Source organism: Tiliqua scincoides, chromosome 2, assembly GCF_035046505.1.
Source record: "Tiliqua scincoides isolate rTilSci1 chromosome 2, rTilSci1.hap2, whole genome shotgun sequence".
Taxonomy (NCBI): Eukaryota; Metazoa; Chordata; class Lepidosauria; order Squamata; family Scincidae; genus Tiliqua; species Tiliqua scincoides.
Genome location: NC_089822.1, coordinates 79,682,374 through 79,704,275, shown reverse-complemented (window position 1 = coordinate 79,704,275; position 21,902 = coordinate 79,682,374). Strand labels below are relative to the sequence as shown.

Below are 21,902 nucleotides of genomic sequence, written 5' to 3'. Positions count from 1 at the left end.
ATGCACCTTACACCTAGGGTCAGAACTAACTTGTGATGGAACATGTTGAGAGAGGAAAGAGATAGCAGACAACAGCTTGACAGTGTTGACCTTTTGGCCTACCATGGGGCACTGCTGTAACAAAAGGTGATATTACTTCTGATCTACAGACCTGAATAGGTCTTATTATTGCTGATTTTACTTCACAAACAATTAAGACTCTGGGAGAGGAATAAGAAAACCTATGGGACCTAACAATCAACAAAACTCCAGGATCATCTAGCTCCAAATTCAGTTTCCTTTCAGCATTAGGGAAGAGAGGATTTAATGGTCTGTTGGCCTCAGCCAGGCCTGACCTTCACTGAACACAAGGTTCCTCCTTTTCTGCCTTGCCTGTCAAGGTTGGGCCCCTCTCTAAGGAATCTCTCTAATATTTAAGTTTGGATCATCCAGGTAAATGATCAACCTGATCCTTTATACCCTAGTGCGCACATAAGAAGAGTTCCATTATCAAATCTTTATGATGTTGTGCATAATAGTTAGTACACTAACAATCCAATCCTATACTTGCCGCAGGGAACCAGCCAATGGGGATCCCCCCTTGTGATGGCATTGATTGCCATGAAGTACAAAAGATATTCTGACAGTGTGCAATTTAGCACACTCCCAGGAGCACCAGCAGAAAGTCCTGCGCCTTCCTGCCTCCATCATTAGATGTTTCTCCACTTACTGGAACAGTTAAGATGGTTTGAGAGGCAAGAGAGGGTGGTGGGAGAGAAGGATGGAGATGGGGAGGAAACAAAACAGGGCAGGTTTTCTTTCAAATGTATCTTAAAATAAGTACCAAAAGTATACACCTTTTGTTTAGAAAATGTCTTAGTATGTGTACCAAAAATTAAAAGATTAACTAAGACCATTTGCTTCAATCAATCTGTTCAATTAAATTTGAATTCCTGATTAAATACAAAGAAATTACTTTTCCTTTATTGTATTGTAGAACTTGATTACTGCCCTCTGAATTACCTTAGATGATAAATATCTAAAATACAGCTTACCAAGAATATATGTTGAATCATACCCACCAGCCTGGGATAATAGTTAAAAATCACTTGCCTCATCTGTGAAAGAGAATGTTGTAAAAAACAGATTCGCTTCAGCCAAATCCACATACTCACCTTTCCACAACTAAGCTGACAGCTTGCGCAAGATCTGGGTTTGCCACCTGCAGACGCTTCCATAAAGACCACACAAATTCTTTATCAGCCTTAAAACACAAAACAGAAAATGAAAAATAGAAAACACAGACATCAAAATAAATATTAGCAATTCAAGTGATTCAAGTGATCCTGTACACAGTTACCAGGGAGCCAGTCCTATTGAAATCAGTAGAACTTATTTCTGAGTAGCGGTACATTGTTACTTGTTCAGGATGGCACTTATTCTCTCTCTTTTATATGGAGAAAAATTAACATCTTTACCACAAAAGATTTACATTAATTTTTTTTAAATTTTTTAAATATTTTTCAAAGACAAATATAAACAAACACACATAATACAAAAAACATACTTCACTACACAAAACAAAAAAGGGTGCAGGAAATCATATATCATATATCACTAAAACTAATAAATCATTACATATCTTAATCAATTTCCTCTTCTAAATTTACCTCTTAATATCATTTTTCATTCATCATTCATCTATCATATATCAAGTTATATATGTAGTACAATCATCTAAATGCCCTATCGTATATTTCTAAAACTTCATTTTCAACCAAGCATAAAAATGTTGCCATTGCTCCATTTGTGTTGGTTTTTGTTGGTGATCCAAAATTTCTGAAAGTCTGCCCATTTCTGCCACATTCAATATTTTCTCTTTCTCTTCTTCCTCACTCTCCATGGAACATGTCTCAAAATTTATTATCATCCACTAACCATTCCTTTTCCTGTGAGGCATTCAGTAATTCATCTCTCTAAAAGGTTTTGATGAATTTCACATAAATTTTTCTTGGTAATTAGTGTTTTCTCAGATAAAAAGTGCTCACTCTTCTCACTGAATCCAATTCTTTAGTTATCTCCTTCATCGGTGTATCAATCCATTCTGATATTAATCTGACAATCCATCGCGACGTATCTTCTTCTCTCTCTTCTGGTATATTTTGTATCCTCACCACTCCAGATGCACTATCTATCTGAATTTCCATTAACGTTGTCTCGGTGTTGTGCTGATTTTCTTCTATCTCCGGTATTTTATCTTGATCTTTTCTTATCTCTTTTCCCAGTCTCTCAATCTTTTGTTTATTTTCTTCTGATCTAATTTTCACATCCATCAGTTGTCCACTAAATAAATCTAATTGTTTAGTTAAAGCATCTACACTGGCTTGGGTCTGTACAGATTCGTTTGTTTGTTGCTGTACCATTGCCAACAGTTTTTCCATGTTATCTTGCATAGTCTGTTTTTAGTCTTTCCCTTTTGATTCCTCTTGTATTAATTTTCCAAGTCCTGTCCCTGACGCTGGTGAGTTTAGGACTTTCACTGTTTTACCGGCCATCTTCGTTCTTCCTTCCTGTAAAGCTCAAATATCTTTAAAAGTGATTTATCAAACACATCACTTTCACTTTCAGTTATCTATACATCACATCAACAATCAATCCTCTAATCACTCATCAACAATAACAAAAGAAAATTATAAAATCAAGTAAAAACTTCTGCTTGAAATGTTCTTTAAAACCACTAGATGTCCTCAGCGTAATATCTTCTTTGCTCCACTTATAAACACAAATCCAGTTCTTGCAAAGTCTTTTTAAATAATAAAATAATAATAAAACTTTATTTTTATCCCGCCCTTCTCCCAAAAAGGGACCCTAAATCCACTAGATGTCGCTGGTGCACTGTTATTGTTATTTCTTGTTTCTTTTTTTCTTATCTGTTATTTATACCTGTAACCTTGGCAACCGCATTCCTCCGTCCACAAGAATGTCAAAACATCCAGCCGCTCTTTCAGGCAATCCCCAACAATAGTATCAAACCAAGGCAATAAATGCTCCAATACACAAACTTTGTCCAAGGACAATAAATTTGTAATCCACCGAAATTCAAAGTTGTAAAGTTATAATTATATTTTCATATATCCATAACAAGCTTGGTAAATCTCTTCTAAGATTTCTCCTCACACCGATAAACAGCTGAGGGGGAAAAACCTCCCCCCTCCTCTTCTTCTCACTGCAGAAAAAGAACCAAGTCAGGCAATCGCCAGGCATACACAAATGGAATGACACTTACTTAAGTCTTTCAATGTCTTTCACTGCTGGGGTCTTCAGCTTGATTCAGCATGAATTCTTCACCATTGCTGCCAAGACAGCGGAATCTCCTGGGAAAGCCCCCATGGCCAGGCTTTATCTCCTCAAGGATCATGCCATCACATGGAGGAGTTTGTCTCTCCTGACAAACAATCCTCGGGTCTCCTCAGATATGCAGTTTTTGGGGAAAAACAGAGTGCCTTTCAAGAGCTCAAGAAAGGCACATCTGCTCAGTTGCTGGCTGGCCCCTCCCCCCCAAGATTTACATTAATTTAATGTATTCATTTTTTTAATACATATTCCACTTCATTCTCAAAAGAGACTCAGGGCTGCTAACATATTTCAAAATACAATCAAGCATAAAAACAAGCATTAAACAAATTAAACCAACATAAAAACAAGACAACAGCAGAGTGAGAGCAAAACTACCAACTAACTATAATCTGGAAAAGCCTGGACGAATAGCTAAGTCTTCAGAGACTGGCAAAACAAAAAGGGGGGAGAGGGAGAACAATGAACCTTTTGGAGAAGAGAGTTCCATAGAGAAGAAGAAATCACTGAGGAAGTCCTCCACCAAATCCCGTTCAATCTTAGACAAATATGGTAGGCACAAAAGTGCCTCCCAGCAGGCCTAAGGGTATGGATAGATTCATATTAGGGAATGTGGTCTTTCAGGTATTCTGGACCCAAACTGTTTAAGGCTTTAAAGTTCATTTCACCTTGAAATGATTGAATTTCACATGGAGAGAAACTGGAAACCAGTGCAACTGGAACAGCAAGGACAAAATATGGGTGCAATACCATGCCCCATTAACAGTCTTGCAGCTGCATTTTGTATAGCATCCAGATGTCCTCAGGGGCAAACCCACATAAAGCATGTTGCATTAACCCAACCATGAGGTAATTAAGACATGGACAACCACAGTCACGTCTGACCAATTCAGAAACTAGTGCAGCTGCTCCTTTAAGGACAGTGCAACACCATCTAGCAAAAGCACATACACCAGTGGCATCACTAGGATTTGTGTCACCCGGTGCGGGTGGGGCGGGGGAGGCTGCCTTCTGGAGCATTTGTTGTGCTCCAGTTCCATCAGATCGGGACCATTCTGGTGTCCTCACATTCTCCTTTACCTGGCCTGATCACAAGCCAAGGCAAGTCTGCCTACTCACGCGTAAACGCAACCGTGTGGCTTAACTTCGCTTTCCATAGGGCTCAATACATTCACAGCTAGGAGGGAGGGACCTCCTTCTCGGGCGGTTTTGGGGGGCTGTATTCATTGGATCAGGACCATTCTGATGGTGTTAGATTCCTCTCGGCCTGCTCTTTCCGACGGACTAAGGCAAGTTTGCCTACTCACGAGTAAACGCATGATAAAGCTCAGTTTCACTTTCCATAGGGCTCCATGCATTTTTTGGTTTCCAGTCTTTTGTCCATAACTTTTGAAGGAAAGGAGATATTTTACTCTGGTATTTTGCATTGCATTCAGCTGGAAATTCTGCATCCAACGGTATACAGTGTGATGGGGTTGCTCCTAAAACCGTGATTTTAGCATGTCATCCCCAGTGCGTGTCACCCCACTTGCGCATCACCTGGTGCGGCCTGCACCCCCTAGTGACGCCACTGACATATACCACCACTAAAACAGCAGATCACCTAACCAGGAAGCCTCTATCCTGCCAGATTTAACTTGTTTGCCCACATCCAGACCTTCACAGAGAAACCAGTTCAAGACAACAGCAGCATCTCCAGGTGGGAATGTCGGTGATGTACAACATGGTATCATCCACACACTGAAGACATCTAATGCCAAACTCCTGAATGAACTTCCCCCAGGAGCTTCTCATAGACATTAAACTACATAGGGAACAAAGTAGAAACCTGAAGAACTCCACAAGCCAACGTCCATGTACCACCTTTTGGAACTTGCCCTCCAGGAAGGACAGAAGCCACTGCAAAGAAATAACCCCGAATGACCACCTCAGCCACACAACCAAAAAGTATAGAGTTGATTTACTTATACCAAAAAGTAGAGTTGATTTACTTATACCAGGGGTGCCCAAACCCTGGCCCGAGGGCCACTTGCAGCTATCGGGGATTCCCAATCTGGCCTGTGGGGGGCCCCCAGTCTCCAATGAGCCTCTGGCCCTCTGGAGACTTGCTGGAGCCCATACTGGCCCAACGCAACTGTTCTCAGTGTGAGGGCAACTGTTTGACATCTTGCATGAGCTGTGGGATGAGGGCTCCCTCCATCGCTTGCTGTTTTACATCTGTGATGCAGCATTGGCAGTGAAGGAAAGGCCAGCCTTGCTTTGTGCAAGGTCTTTTATAGGCCTTGAGCTATTGCAAGACCTTCATTCATTTACAGAAGTTACAGCTCTAATGTATTCATTTATTTAAATTTATTCAAATTTGAAATGTAAATTAATTCTTTTTTTTCCCCGGCCCCCGACACAGTATCAGAGACATGATATGGCCCTCCTCCCAAAAGGTTTGGACACCCCGACTTATACCTTCGAGAAACACAGAAGCACCATCTTTGCTACATCCAGTTTTTCATCACCTATAATGATAAGTGCAGGCACAGTTGGAAGAATTTAGCTTTCTGTACAACTTTAATGTACCAGAGCTACCAGGGTTTGGACTCATCCACTGTATGTCCTTTGGCTACTTGGCTTATGGTCTCTTCAGCGGCCATAAGGCTTCATTGCTTGCTCATTTATCTCCTATAAACAGCATATAGTCTCTGCTGTTGATGAGAGTTTCTTAATACTCCCATTTTCTAGTTGGACCCTCCTTTCTACAATTTGAAGCTGTCTCTACTTATCATTTCCAGTTTTTCAACACATTCTGCCCCAATTCTTTCATTTCCATCCCAGTTATCCTGCCTGCCTGCCCAGGATTTCTACCAGTTTCCTATCCCCAAAATATATTGTCCTTGGATCCTGTGTAAGGTTTCTCATAGTCCTCTTTGTTACCGTTCTCTTCTCACCATCAATTCTGCCCTACTTTTTTCACAAGTCTCAGTTATCACCACAGATCCTTTGCTAAAGTTCAAAAGATGCAACACACTGTTGAAAGTCTGCTCCCCACTTAAATTTTTTTCAATGCAATGTAGCTTAGGGAAGTTACAATTAGGATTGAATAGACTGGGAAACAATGTAATTTTTTCCTTTCCTGCCCATACATGCTGGAGGGGGAGGGATATGGGTCTTCCTATCTTTGCCTCCACCATAAACAGAAAACAGTTGGAAGTGGCAATTGTGAGTAGAAAAATGGCCAGAAAGAAAAGAATTAAGCTCTCCCTTCCAATGTCACACATTCTACTTATCATTTCCAGTTTTTCAACTCATTCTGCACCAATTCCTTCAACTCACTTCCATCCCAGCTATCCTGCTTGCCAGCCCAGGATTTCTACAGCTCCCTATCCCCAACATAGCTTCCCACAGTCATTTTTCTTTTTTAAAAAATAGGGGCCAAAAACAAGTATCTTATGCAATGCATTACTGGGCTCTAAGAATCCCCGTTTCTCAGTTCACTACGCCATTTTTTTCAGTTGTTCCCAGGTTCCCTGTCCTTTCACTTCTCTACCTCCTATGAGGTCTGTGTACACAGCATTCCAGTCCTCAGTCTCCAACCAGCCCACAAAGTTCCTTTTGCTGTCTTGTCAACCAAACTGTTACTCCCCTGACAGAATACAGTCACAGAAGTTGGACTGTTCGACAACTTACTATTTTCCACTATTTCAGTAGTTAGAATACAGTGGTGCCTCGCAAGACGAAATTAATTCGTTCCGCGAGTCGTTTCGTATTGCGAAAATTTCATCTTGCGAAGCGCGGTTTCCCATAGGAATGCATTGAAATTTAATTAATGCATTCCTATGGGCAAAAAAAGTCAGAACAAAGTCAAATTTGGTTTACAAAGTGTTTATTAAGTGCTCTTTAAAGGCATACCGTATTTTTCGCTCCATGTAAAGTGAACAGCAGTCAACAGTGGCATTAAGAACCATTATTGCTGTCATTAACAAATGGAGAGACTTAAAGGTTTGAGTACTCTAGTTTTCTGGAAACCACAAGAACTCATCATCACTAGAGTCAGAATTTATGAAGCTCATTTGCTCACAATCACTGACATCACTTTCTTCGTTGTCTTCCTCCCCCTTCCTTAGGGTGAATGTGAGCATAAACTGGCATGAAGATCCCCCCCCCTTCCTTAGGGTGAATGTGAGCATAAACTGGCATGAAGATCCCCCGCTCCCTAGGGTGAATGTGAGCATAAACTGGCATGAAGATCCCCCGCTCCCTAGGGTGAATGTGAGCATAAACTGGCATGAAGATCCCCCGCTCCCTAGGGTGAATGTGAGCATAAACTGGCATGAAGATCCCCCGCTCCCTAGGGTGAATGTGATCATAAACTGGCATGAAGATCCCCCGCTCCCTAGGGTGAATGTGATCATAAACTGGCATGAAGATCCCCCTTCCTTAGGGTGAATGTGATCATAAACTGGCATGAAGATTCCCCCCCCCCTTCCTTAGGGTGAATGTGAGCATAAACTGGCATGAAGATCCTCCCCCTTCCTTAGGGTGAATGTGAGCATAAACAGGCATGAAGCATAAAAAAAAAAAATTTGTCTTGCGAAGCAGGGTCATTAAAATTCGTCTTGTGAGTCACCAAAAAATCACAAAACGCTTTTGTCTTGTGAGTTTTTCGTTGTGTGAGGCATTCATCTTGCAAGGCACCACTGTATTTGTAATAATTCCACATCTTAGCAGCTCAACCAATTGCTGGAAGCACACAGACAAGCAAGCATCAGGTCATATCTAGCCTAATATATATGACTGCTGACACTTGCCAGTGAATATCTGAACTTCTTCCTAAATACCTAAAATGTATGCTATTAAATATTTTTCGTTTCATTCTACACGTTTGGTCTGACAGAACTAGTAACATTAGCTAGCAATTATTGCAGTCTTCAGAACAAAAAGTTGTAAACGCTTTTTATAAAACTCCTTGCATAATTAACAAGCTCTCTGAATGGTTTCAAGAGCCAAATAATTTTCCCCAAAATGAGATTGCACATCCAGTGTGAAATTGACACAGCAACCCAACTCTATAGCTGTCAAAGTCTGGGAAATATCAATCTTCAGTGTACCCAAGGATTTTCTGTCTACTCTACGTATGTTAACAGTACAGAGAGGTCAGCTGAGGTGTACCTTGAGCAGCTGAGAACTTATATGCACAGGACAGAATACCGATGTCATTTGGATGTTCCCCCAAATTTCCTCATTAAAAATAAAATTACTCATACTACCACTGAATGTCAGAAAAAGAAGCTGCTCACTATGGGAGTGCGTACGAAGGCTGGAAAGAGAGATATATAAAACATAAATATTTAGAGTGCTTTGGGAACTATATTGAAAGTGAGATGCTCTTCCCAGAGCAGCAAAGCATCTGCAATGATTGCAGGTCAGGCCTCACACTGAAAAAGTGACAGTTCTGAAAGAGAGAGACAATGGAATTGTGCTTCAGTCAAGAGTGAAAATAATTATACCTCATCATCGTCATGTTAGCAGACATATGGAAATGCAGAACAGCTCAGCCTCTGATCCTTGCTACTTCTCAATACGGCTGTGTCATAATAGGAACAGAGCATATTCCTATATGTAATATTCAACACTATACAAAAACTCTCATATACTATTGAAATGATAACACAAACATTTGCTTGAGACTTCAAGTCAGAACTATATGGCCATTTCACCCTCAGCATTTGAATCCTAGCCTTGAAAACTTCTCAGCAGATTCTTAGTTGAGAGCAGCATGTTTCAAGAGCATGCAAAGCACTTCATGTATTATCTTGATATCTTCCTTACAACAACCCTGTAAATTAAGTATTAGTGACCCCTCACTGCAGCTAGAGAACTGAGGCTGAGAGGGAGTGACTAGAACAAGAACACTCATTTAGGGAGCTCACAGCAGAGGCAAGATCTAAATCAGGGAAGTCACAATTCGTAGTTTAACCTCTTTGCACGATGCTACACAAATTCTCCAACAAACTGGAAGTACACTTCACTTTTATATTAAAAGAGCTAATTTTAGAATGGTTCAGTACAAGAATGATCCATCCTCATAAAACACACCCTCTATGTTTCTGGGTGGGCTTCCTCTGCAGGTAGGTAATTCTGCTGCATTGAATTAAACCTAATGTAGAGTCAGAGCACCATTACTCAGTGAATGGAAAGATGCAAGGTCAGAGAAAAGAACTGTATAGAGATTCAGAGCCCAATCCTGCGTTCGGTGCTCAGGCTTTCCGCCGGGACGCACCACCAGGCTACCACCCGTGCTAGCCCAGCACCAGCAGGAAAGGAGGGGCGGGAGAGAGGCAGAGAGAAGGCATGACGGGGAGGGGGGAGGCGGGCAGAGGGCAGAGAGAGGGCGGGGAGGAGGCATCATGGGGAGGCAGGGCAGGGAGAGGCAGACGGGAGGCGTGTCAGGGGGAGGGAACGGGGAGACAGAGAGACAGGTTCAGTGGAGCTCCACTCCACCAGATCTTGTCCATTCGTGCAGGGCTGAGCACCCTACACGGACACATTTACATGAGGAACGCATTTACCTGGGGTAAAGTGAGTAACCCCATTGTGGGGCTGCTTCCTTGACCCAGGAGAAGGGGACAAAAGTCCCCCTCTCCCGAGGCACCGCGCGCGGCAGCCCGAGGTACACAGGATGCTGCAGCAGCCGTTTCCGGTACCTCTGAAACTGGGTGCCCCAGGCAGCTCAGGATTGGGCTATCAGTGGGCAGTGTTTTTTGTTAGTAGGTACCTCATATATGTATCTCATAGTGGCCCACCAAATGCCTCAGGGAGTACACAAGACAGCAAGACACAACCTGTGTCCTGGTGCTGTCCCCTGAATCTGGCTTTTCACTTTGAAATGAAGGGGAACCACCTGAAATTGGCTCACAACCTACCAAGTGGGTCCTGACCCACAGTTTGAGAAACACTGGTCTAAAGCAAACCAAGATTAACTAGAATCTCAAGCAAATACGACAGTCTTTGCTGAATGACAACCCAGAAACAGCAGACAAACAAGCCAAGCCTGGAACTCCAGGTACTTCACTGACTAGAACAGAGCTCCAGCTGTTCAGCAAGGGTAACAGCCACTGAATTTTTGAGGTTGACTGCACAGATCAAACCTCTAACCAAGAGAGAAAAGTTGCTCAAACCAGCAATTTAGGCTGGCCAATCAACTCAGCTCATGTCATGTCAGGATGATTTCTTCTCCTAAATTACTGATCCCAGAGAGAAGGGAGAAAGATATTGAAAAGATAGCTCAGACTAATTTCTACAAGGTAGACAGCATGCCTCTTTAGGGCAGTGGGGTTATCCAGGATGACCAGGATGGTGAAGAGGTTTGGGAGCTAGACCTGGAAGATCCAGATTCAAATCTCCACTCAGCCATGATGTTTCCTTTGGGCCATTCACTAACAGCCTCACCTGCCACACAAAGTTGTTGTGAAGACAAAAGTAGAGGAGTCTAGCCTGAGCCACTATGTACGCCAGCCACCCTGGCGTACATAAAATAAATTATTTTCCTGTTAGAAATACTGTGGCTGCATCTGCTGACACTGTATCACCTGCATAGTAAACTGTGTTTAAGATTAATAAAAATGAGAATTTGGAGTAAGAACTATGAATAAAAACACATAGCACTGCTTTATGCCTTTTATATCATGTAAAAAAATAACACCATTTTCAAATACTCCTACCCATAACACTGACAGTCCCCAAAAGAGTGTGACTGGTCATTTCCAGGAAGCTTCCTAGGTTGGTTCAAGCTCCAGTAGTGGTGGGGAAAGCCTGGTGACCTCTGAATGACTCAAGAACCAAAGTGTCTGAGCCAGAGGATGAAAAAGGTAGAACAGAAGCACCTTAGAGGCTAAGAAAGAGGAAATTAGATGCAAAATGGCTAGCACTTTAGAGGAAAAAGCCTGCATAACAGATGCAGTGAGATGGAGAGAATAAAGCAAGGACTAGTTCTTTTTTCACCTACTCCTACCCAATTTCCATCTATGCAAAAATATTCCCCAGTTGTTGTCTTCCCGCAGAAGCAATGCCAAGACAATCCTAGTCAAATCTGAGCAGACTCATTCCAATTCTGGGATTCAGGAGGTGGACTTTAAGAAACACCCACGACCCCAGATTCAAGCAGCCATGGCAAGGATGACACAGAGATGGAGCCTGAGCACAGAACTGACTATAACAAGTTCAAAGAATGGTAATCACTATAGCCTAGCAAAGCTCAAGCCTTCCAAAGCCCATGTTATTCAAATTGTTTTCAAAATTACAGGAATTAGTTTGAGAGGGAAAGGAATTGAGAATAATATTGCAGATGTTTTGTCATATTTTGGGACACAACAATGGTATACAAACAGAACAAATAGCTCAACATTTCAAATGGCTAGTCATAAAAATCATCAAGAAATATGAGCACTGAAGAGTTTATGATCTTACTACTGAGGTGGTCCTGTTGACATCAATTTTATATCAAAGTTTCCATATTTTTAAAGCTTGCATTTGCAAACATATAGCATCAAAGACAAATAAGATTCACAGGGAGTTCAGGCTGGATATTCAGCTGTTTCAGAAGGAGAACGTGCCTGTTTCTGGGGAGAGCTGAATATTCATCATTTTACGGAGCCTAAACACAAAGGTCTGTTTATTCATATTTACTCCATAAGCCATATATTTCAAAAGAAAGCTACTAGCAGTGTGCTATCCTTGATAGCTTTAGCTATAATTTCAGGAATTAAAATAAATGAGCCTCAGACTAGTGAGAAAGTATATGCACACAAAACTTGAGCACATATCCCTAGCTAGATGAAGAACCATGTGCACCAATGTGCGTGAGCATGCAGACACACACAGAGTTCCAATCAGAAAATCAGCAATAGTACCATTTAGTTGATTGGGATCTGAAAGCTCCATAGTTTTCTCTGTTCTTTTTTCCCCCAGCCAACAGTACAGTTATTATTAAGTTATTATTATTATCATCATCATCAACAACAGTTGAGTGATCCCATGTACAGAGATAGCTGGACTGGAGTCATGAGCTCCATTAAAATCAAACTATTTAACAGTTACCATATAATAAATTAAGAAAGGCAAAGGCTATGCAAATTTATTTAATCCTATTAAATCTAGAAGAGTGAGGACTGAACCTCACTTGAGGAACATACATTATAGCAACAAATTTGATTGGGTAGTCCATTAAGTCCATGCAACTCTTGGATCACTTCTAATTACAAAATAACAAAATGTTAGCAAGGGAAAGTATCCTACAAACTTGCTTTCTGCAATGTGGCATTTCAACCAGCATTCAGAGTGCACTTCTCTTTAAAAAGAATTCAGAGCTACACCACACTGCACACTTACAACTTATTATACCCATCAAAGACCTAAAATTAACACTATATATATGTAGGACAGCACAAGCCTTTCCTGTTGTGTCACATAGCTTAGGTATGGAAGGTGGAAAAGCTTCTTAATTATCCTCTGCTTTTATGAGTATAAAAAGTGATAGGAGCAGGGAATAATGCGGCTTCCCATTTATCTACGCCATAAGATGACAAAGGTGTCATAGTTGTAAGTAAGGGGAGGAGGGGACGGACTAAGCTAAATCACATTTGTAAATCACACTTGAATAAGGATCTTCTCCAAGCAGCTAAGGTCCCAATCCTAATCTATATGCCAGTCTATAACAGGCAGTGCCTATGATGGAGAATGTGCTGCATGCTATTGGAGGGGAGAGGGACCAGATGGCCCAGAAAAGGTAACTTTCTTGCTTACCTCTCCATACACTGCTTGGCCTCCAATGGATCTCCTCTGACCTATACCAACTATTTTGCTGGCGAAGGTTCATAACGAGTCATAATTTTCTGAGTTGCCCGGAGCCTTTCCGCAACTTAAAAGACTCAAGTCAAGGTCTTTTTGATACACATGGCAGGTGCAGAAAAAAATGGGGCTACTGTGTGTGTGTGTGTGTGTGTGTGTGTGTGTGTGTGTGTGTGAGAGAGAGAGAGAGAGAGAGAGAGAGAGAGAGAGAGAGGGAGAGAGATTTCTCTTTAAACTCTTCCTTGCTGCCCCATCCCATCTGTAAACAAGGGAAGAGTGGGTGGGAGGGGCTGCAAGAGTGAAGGGACAGAAACAGCAAGAGGGAGAAGAGTCATGCGGAAGCAGCTACAAGGCTTACCAGCATGACCCAATCCTTTGCAGCTCTACTCAGATGTAGTCCCATTTGCACCAGTTGCTCCAAATAACAGAGCCATGTATTTGGAAAGCATGATTGCTATGAATCACCTCTTCCATCTCCCTGGGCTTCTCCAGTCAATCCCAGGGCAAGAACCCCCTTGGGCTCCTCCTTCTGCCCTACCTCAGCCAAAGAAAATACCAGACCCATCCTTTTTCTGATGATCATCAGTTCTTTCAGAGACGGGCATGACAACTTGCTCCAGCCTCCTATTCACTGCAAAAGCAAAACATTAACCCTTCCCTGCCTCCTGGCTGGAACTTCCCTGCTGCTCACCCAGTCTGAATGGCCCCACAAGCTTTTTCCATGAAAACAGTAAGCAAGTACTCCCAGATACAAATAGACTCAAATCTGTGTGCAAAGGGATGAGTTCCAAGTCAAGTGGCTCTTGACTTGAGTGTTTTGCCAAGTCTTCCACACATGTGACTCAAGTGTACATGAGTCAGCAAAAAATGCACATTTTCACGATTTGGACTCAAGTCAACTGACTCAAGTTCCAATTCCTGCCCATAATCCTCCCCTGAACCACCCTCATCACTGACCTACCTGCTGTGACAGGTTGTCTGGAAGCCATGTTTGAGGCCTCTGGCCATTTGCACCAGCAGCCCTGAAGCACACCAGCAGTGCAACTTTTGTGCTGCTGGTTCAGGGTTTATAGTGGTGGATCACAAGATCTGCCACCATAAGCCCTGGACTGGACTGCCAATGGGAAATTTTTCTAAACTGGAAGAGAGTTTAGGCCATCAGCATGGCACATATTACTAATACAGACATGGGAGAAAGGCAGGCCAGTAAGAATATGTGTGGGCTAGTAACCCTTGGGACCTTTCTTGAAAATCAAGCTAAATGAATTCTTTGCATCAGTCTTTAAGGTGTTGGTAAAGATTCCTACACTTAAACCAATGGTTTGTAGGAGTGCTTTTAATGAACTGTGTCAAACGGAGGTGACAAAGGATGCAGTTTTAGGACTACTTGCAATTAAAACTAGGTCACCAGGGCTAGATGGCACTCACCCAAGAGTTCCTAAAGAGCTCAAATGTGAAATTGCTGATCTTTTAACAAAAATATGCAACTTATCACTAAAACAAATCTCCTTAGCAAAGTGTTGGAAGGTAGCCAATGCAGCATCAATTTTTTAAACAGGATCCAGGGGGGATCCACATAATTACAGACCAGTCAGCCTAACATCTGTCCCAAATAAATTCGTGGAAAACAGGGGGTCCCCTAAGGATCTGTATTGGGACTGGCGCTATTTAACTTATTCATAAATGATCTGGAGTCAGGGGAGAACAGTAAACTAACCAGGTTTATGGATGACACCAATTATTCAGGATGGTGCACTACCAGGCAGATATCGGAAATCTCCAAAAGAATCTCTCCAAACTACTTGAATGGCCAACTGAATGGTAATGACAGTGAAAATCAGTAAGTGCAAAATGATATACATTGGGAAAAGAAATCTCAATTCCATACATACATTGGCTCTAAATTGGCTGTGGATACCCAAGAGAGAAATCTTAAGGTCATAGTGGAGAAGTTGCTTAGCAGAAAAGGGCAAGTTCAGAATTAAGAATTATAAGAAAAGGCTCTGAAAATAAACAGGTATAACAATGCTGTTTTATGAATCTATGATGTAGCCACATTTGAATATTGTATAGCAGTGGTCACCCTGCCTCTAAAAGAATATCATAAGGCTGGTAAAAGTACAGAAAAAGAAAACTAAAATGATGAGGTTAGAACATTTTCTACATGGAAAAAGAGATGTTTCAAGTTAGAGTTCTAGTTTGGGGGGAGAGGTACATAAAGTGGAGACATGATGAACACATAAAATTATGAACACTGTGGAGAATGAACAGAGAAATCTCCCCTCACACTATGAGAACTTGAGGTCATCCAATTAAACTGATTGGCAGTAGGTTCAGGACATACAAAAAAAAAAACAACACTTTACATAATACATAATTAACAGAAGAAATTCATTACCAAAAGATGCTGTGATAGCTACTAATATAGTTGGTTTTAAAAAGAATTACACATACGTATTTACAGATGATAGATATATCAATAGTTATTAGCTAGGATTGACGTGCCAGTCAATTGACCAATCAACATTATAAAATATTCCATGAAAGTAAGAATGCTACGATGTAGGTGGCCACTTACATTTTTAATTTCAGTATAGCAAATTTTGTTAGCAAAGGCAGGAATGAGAACCTTCTTGTCACTCCTAGATATGCAGCTGTCAGGAACAAACCTAGTAGCACAGCAAAGCAACTAGCACTTATCCTCCAAGCAACTTTCTATAACTGATACCATCTCCAAACAGGAACATAAGCAGTGATTAGTGGTAAAGATCACTGGCTAAGACCATTGAGTTGGACTGCACACAGCAGAGAAAGAGAGAACAAACGAACTTCCAGTAAGAACTGGAAGCCCTCGCTGGTCATGATGCTCTATGGATGCCACAGACAGAGCTTTAAAAAAATTATACTAAACTAGAGAACTCTCTATAGCAGTGGTTCCCAAACTGGTGGGTTGCATTCCACCAGCCATTGAAGTACTGCCAAGTACTAACACAACTAAGTGTGCCAGCAAACAGTTCTGATGAATGGATTGCCTTGGGCAAGTCACCAACTCTCACCCTAAAACTGCCACGGATGTCCTCAGCCGCACGCCTGGGGCAAAGCTCCACTATGGCACCCCCCACAGGCTATCGTCACCCCCCCAGCACAGGAACCCCCCCCCCACACTCACCAGAGGCTCATGGAGCCTCACACGACCTCCATCCACTTCAGGGAAGCCAATCTGAGGTTCCCCAACGCTATAAACTGTGCTTCCGGTTTTCTGGAAGCACAGTTTCTGCCCCTGTCAGGAGCCTCAGAGAAGCTTCCCTGATGTAGATGGAGGTCGTGCGAAGCTCCATGAGCCTCTGGTGGGGGGGGGGGTAGGATTTTTGCATGATGGGGGGGCGATGATAGCCCATGGGGGGGTTTCCCTCACCTTCCAACAACCTGGATGCACTGGAAAACAAGGCACCTTCCACTTCTTTTCCTTGATCTTCTTTCCTCCCAGCCACCTGTTGCACAGGATCCTCCTTGTCACAAGAGGGGGGAATGACAAGACCAGGGCAGGAAGATTCACTTCAACCAGGGATCTTAACAAGCTGCATCTAGACCAGGGGTGCCCAAAGTTTTTGGCAGGAGGGCCACATCATCTCTCTGACACTGTGTCGGGGGCCAGGGAAAAAAAGGATTAATTTACATTTAAAATTTGAATAAATTTACATAAGTTTACATAAATGTATATATTAAAGATGAACTTCTATAAATGAATGAAGGTCTTGCAATAGCTCAAGGCCTATAAAAGGCCTTGCACAAAGCAAGGCTGGCCTTTCCTTTGCTGCCGTTACTGCATCACAGATGTGAAACATCAAGCAGTGGAGGAAGCACTCATCCCACAGCTCATGCAAGAGGTCAAATAGTCGCCCTCACACTGAGTGCAGTTGCGTCGGGCCAGTGTGGGCTCCAGCAAAACTCTGGAGGGCCAGAGGCTCATTGGAGAGTAGGGGCTCCCTGAGGGCCGCATTGGGAGTCCTCGAGGGCCGCAAGTGGCCCCAGGGCCGGAGTTTGGGCACCCCAATCTAGACTGTAAAGGGACAATTTCATTTCCTACCTAGAACTTCGTAAAGGAAACTTTGCATGTCTTGGTGGGATGTATATGTAACCAATATATATGAAGACACCTGAGCCACATACCGAAGAGCATTCAACTCTCTAATTACATTTTCATAGTAAGATTGATTTAAGAGACAGTATGGGAACTTGATTCTATATTGATGTTTGCCATGTGACAAAGCTGAAATTCTAAAAATACTGATTTGGGACTTTTCTCCAAATAAGAATACTGTAGTCAGATCCAAACAACAGGGGATGTGCCAGTGATAATTCTCATTTCATTCTGTGTTGTACAATGTGTGGGGTTTGGTTTAACTCATGAAACCTCTAATCCACAGGTAGCTTTTACATTATGCTCGTACTTTGTGTGGGATGCGGATTGCTCAGATTGCTGGATAATATTATTGTATTATTTTTGTCTATTATTGTATTATTAAGAATATGTATTTGTCTTTAGCAAGGGAGACAGTCCAAGGGGCTTTTGTGTACTCCTTTTTCCAACTCTATTGTTCTATTTAGATCAGGGGTCTCCAAACTACAACCCAGGAGTCACATCCATCCCACCACAAGATTTTATCTGGCCATTAGCAACTTGAGTTCTTTGTCAGAGCATTTGCTAATGCTTGCCATTTTTACCCATATATATCATTTCTCAGTTTAAGCATGGCACTGTTTCTTTGTAACTGTCACATTTCTCCTTTGTTCTGAATCATAACATGCCGATTACAAAAAAAAGATTCAAATAAAACGTATTCATTCAGTAAAATTTTATTCATTCATTTATACGTAAAACTAATTTTTTTCTGCCCACAAAAATGTGTAAAATATACAATGTGGCCCTTGTACTGAAAAGTTTGGAGGTCCCTGTACAGGTATAGCCTAATTATCCATGAATTTTTCAGTGGAAGTTTTATCATTAAATTAAACGGCCCATTAAATTAAAGGAAAAAAGTTGTTTAACAATAGCCTTGTTAATGTGAGAGAGGGCTGACAATCCATCAATCATTCTCTCTCCAAGCACTTAGAACAGCTTCACTCCAAGGCAAGCAACCCCTCCCTTCACCGGAGCACCTGAAAGAAAATCATTTTGCATTCTTTCCCAGCATTGAGCTCTGGGTGAAGGGAGGGGTGGCTGGCTCAGAGTGAAGCCTTTCTAAGCACCTGGAGAGAGACTGATTGATGGATTGTCTGCCTAATGACTCTGTCTTACATCACAAAGGTCAGCAAGGCTGTTTTTAAATTACCTGAGCCTGTGGAACTCCTTGCCATAAGTAGTGATGGCATCTTGCCTAGATGCCTTTAAGAGGGAACTGGACAAATTTCATTAGGGGTTACAAGTCATAGTCGGTATGTACAAGCTCTTGATTTTAGAAGCAGGCTGCCTCCAATTGCCAGATGCAGAGGGCACCAGGACGCAGGTTTTGTCTGTTGTCTAGTGTGTTCCCTGAAGCATTTGGTGGGCCACTGTGAGATACAGGAGGCTGGACTAGATGGGCCTTTGGTCTGATCCAGCGGGGCTTTTCTTATGTTCTTATGCCTAGCATTGTTTTTGAAATGGATCTGCTTTAATGCAATTTTTGCCATCTAAAATGGGTTCTGGGAATGGAAACCCTTGCGAATAAGGAGACTCAACTGTATTTAGATTACCAAAGAGGAGAGGACAGTGTGAACAGGTACAACATGGTTAACAAAGAGGCCCCCCTTTTTTCAGTTATACAAACCTTTCTGCACTTTCTTGACCTGACTAAAAGCAGGAGTCCTACATGCAAAATTATTTGTCCTACATGCAAAAAACAAGACTTATTTCTGGGGAAAAAAGCATGCATAGGACTGGGCTAGATCAGTGTTTCTGACCCTTTGTCATTCACTGTACCACTTCACATGGTCCACCTTTTCAAAGTACCATGGGAAAGAACTGCCAATGACCTTCCACTTAACAAAAGACTGTGGTCAAAGCACAACAAAGAGGCTCTTAATGAGGCAGTCAGGTCTCCCATAGCCTGCAGCAGAGTATTTGTTTACACAACAAAGGGTGCAATCCTAACCCCTTATGTCAGTGCTTTCCAGCACTGGCATAGCAGTGTCAATGGAGGTGTGCTGCATCCTGCAGTTGGGTGTCACTCATGGAGGCCTCCTTAAAGTAATGGAATGTTTGTTCCCTTCCCTCAGAGCTGCATCTCCCTTATGTCAGTGCTGGAAAGCACTGACATAAGGGGTTAGGATTGCGCCCAAAAGCTCTTAATGCAAAGAAGAGGCAATCAGCCTCCAGTAGCTTGCTCGGCCAGTCTGGTAGGGAGTGTCTGTTCGCACAAAGGCACTAGACTGGGCTGAATGGTCACTTAACGACCTAATCGCATAACAGGGACTCGGAGAACACATCCCCGTCCTTAACTGGCACAAGACTGTACCAGTTTCCATCTGGGTTGGGAGGCCAAACGCAACCCAAGAAAAACCAGTATGATGGACAGGTGGGTGGCAGGCTCAGGGAGGACGGGAGGGCTTTCTCAAGTGCAGAAAAGCCTGCTTTGGAGCCTCCTACTGCTGTTTGTCATGCTGCGTGCCTGGTCTTGCTGCTGGGCGCAGGGGTCCATGAGTACCACCAGACACCACTGGTGGTGCCCATACCACTGGATGAGAAACACTGGGGGCTAGCGAGACAGCCAAAGCCTGTGGCATCCCAATTCCCTGCATGATGCTTACTCAGGAGTAAACTGAGCTGGCCAACAGGCTTACTCCCAAGTGGGTGTGCCGAAGGACTGCAGTGCTGAGGTGCCTCTTGGGCTCTGCCTGCCCCACCAGTGCATGGAGGGGTGAGAGCAAGGAGGCTTCCTTCTGCCTCTCAGTGCCCAGCTGGCGCTCCAGGGAGGCTGCAGCCAGCGAGCCACCTGCCAGCTGGGGGCTGCTGGTCACCCCTCCAAGGGCCTGGTCCCTCCCCGCTCTGCTGCACCGACCTGGCACTGGCTCAGCTCCTCAGTGAGGCTCTTGACTTCTTCTTCCAGCACTGCCACGCGGGCTGCTGTGGCAGAGGCCGGGTCCTTGCGCTTGGAGGAGGCAGCCATGCTGGGGGGGCTCGCCCTCGAGGACACTCGCTGTACAACTTCAGGGGTGAACGAAGGAGCAACAGGAGGGGGAGCAGCTGGGAGGGCGAGGCATTTCCCGACCGACCGACCGACCGCAGCCGCCTAAAAATTAAAAACCGCGCCTGAGAACCAAGGAGACGAACGCTTCGTTCTATCCCCGCCTCCTTCTCGTCCCAGCGCCTCCCAGCCTTTTAAAAAGAAAAAAGAAGCCTGCGGGCGGCGCTGGGAACCAAAGGGAAAAAGACGCAGCGTGAAATTGTCAGTTTAACGGAGACGCGGCAGAACACGCAAGTATGAAGAGCGGGTCTGAAGAAGGCGGTTTTTTGGGGATTCCCAATGCGGCGGGTGCCCTTTAGCGCATGCGCAGAGCTTTCGCGCTGGCAGCTCGCGCTCTTTTGCTTTCTCTTTGCCTCCGCCTCCCAGTCCAGCTCAATCCTTCATCTAAGGCTGCAATCCTATGCACGCTTTCCTGGGAGCAAGCCCCATTGAACATAGTGGGACTTACTTTTGAGTAGACCAGTCTTGGATTGGGCTGTCAGCTGCAATCCTATGCACACTTTCCTGGGAGCAAGCCCCATTGAGCATAAATGGGACTTGCTTTTGAGTAGTAAGTGGCTTTGGATTGGGCTGTCAGGGTGCTATCCTATACACACTTTCCTCAGAGTAAACCCGTCTTGAACACAAAGGGACTTAACTTCTGAGTAAACATGCATAGCATTGTGCCCCAAAAGCAGCATTGACTGCAGTCTGGTTAAAGTGGGAGTCCTGTGCACTCTTGCTTGGAAATAAGCCCCATTAAAAAGAATGGGACTGATTTCCCAGTAAACATGAATAGGGTCTTGGTGCGCAGCCAACTGCCTCCACATTCAGAAACTGGATGATTAATCTCTACACCCAGTTCCAACATAATTACTTTGGGGTGTTGCAAGATAGGCTGCAATCTTCCAGTTTCATGCCCTCCCTGACAGTAAACATGGCAAGAATGGAAGCAAACCATAGCAGTGCATTAAGAGTCATGAACACTGCCTAGATTTTCCACTATTTGACATAAAGAAACCTGTTCGCTAATCTTCAATCTAGTTACTATTTCTTCTCTCCTTGATGCATTTCTGCCCTGCGCACAGCTGTACACATCTGATTCCTATTGTGAATATGCAACATTGGGCAGAAATTGCTTTAAATGCCCTCACCAAAATGTCTGTTTATCTTCTTACAGCCAAATCCAAAGATCACTAGTTAGTCCTCATCCTCTTTGACCTCAATATGTGTCTGCTCGTGGCCAGAGTCCTTGGACTGCTCTCATTTTTGCCTATTTTTCACTATTTCTGGACCTTCCTAATCCCCAGAATTTTCTATGATGTTCCAGCATCTAAAAGCAGCTGAGACCTCTTTCTGCAATAAGCTCTCTGTCTTTTTTGAATCCAACAACATTATAAAAGGGCCATGTGGCATCCCAGACAAGTACTATGGGGATTCACTGCCTTCATGGTTTCCCTAGAGAAAAAATATGCTGGTTGACCCTTCTCCTGAGATTGGCATATGTCCACCAGTTGGACAGCTAAG

At 43.2% G+C, this 21,902-nt stretch overlaps 1 protein-coding gene across 1 annotated transcript in view; it reads right to left on the bottom strand.

Moving 5' to 3' along the window:
* CNTLN (centlein) overlaps positions 1 to 20,393 on the bottom strand; it is a 248,268-nt gene extending 227,875 nt beyond the window's left edge. Inside the window, exons 1-2 of the mRNA XM_066615164.1 lie at positions 20,211 to 20,393; positions 1,155 to 1,243 (exon numbers count right to left, since the gene is read on the bottom strand). Coding sequence (XP_066471261.1) covers positions 1,155 to 1,243; positions 20,211 to 20,318 — 197 coding nt within the window. The 5' untranslated portion in view covers positions 20,319 to 20,393. The remainder of the gene's footprint in view (positions 1 to 1,154; positions 1,244 to 20,210) is intronic.
* Between the last annotated feature and the right edge of the window lie 1,509 nt (positions 20,394 to 21,902).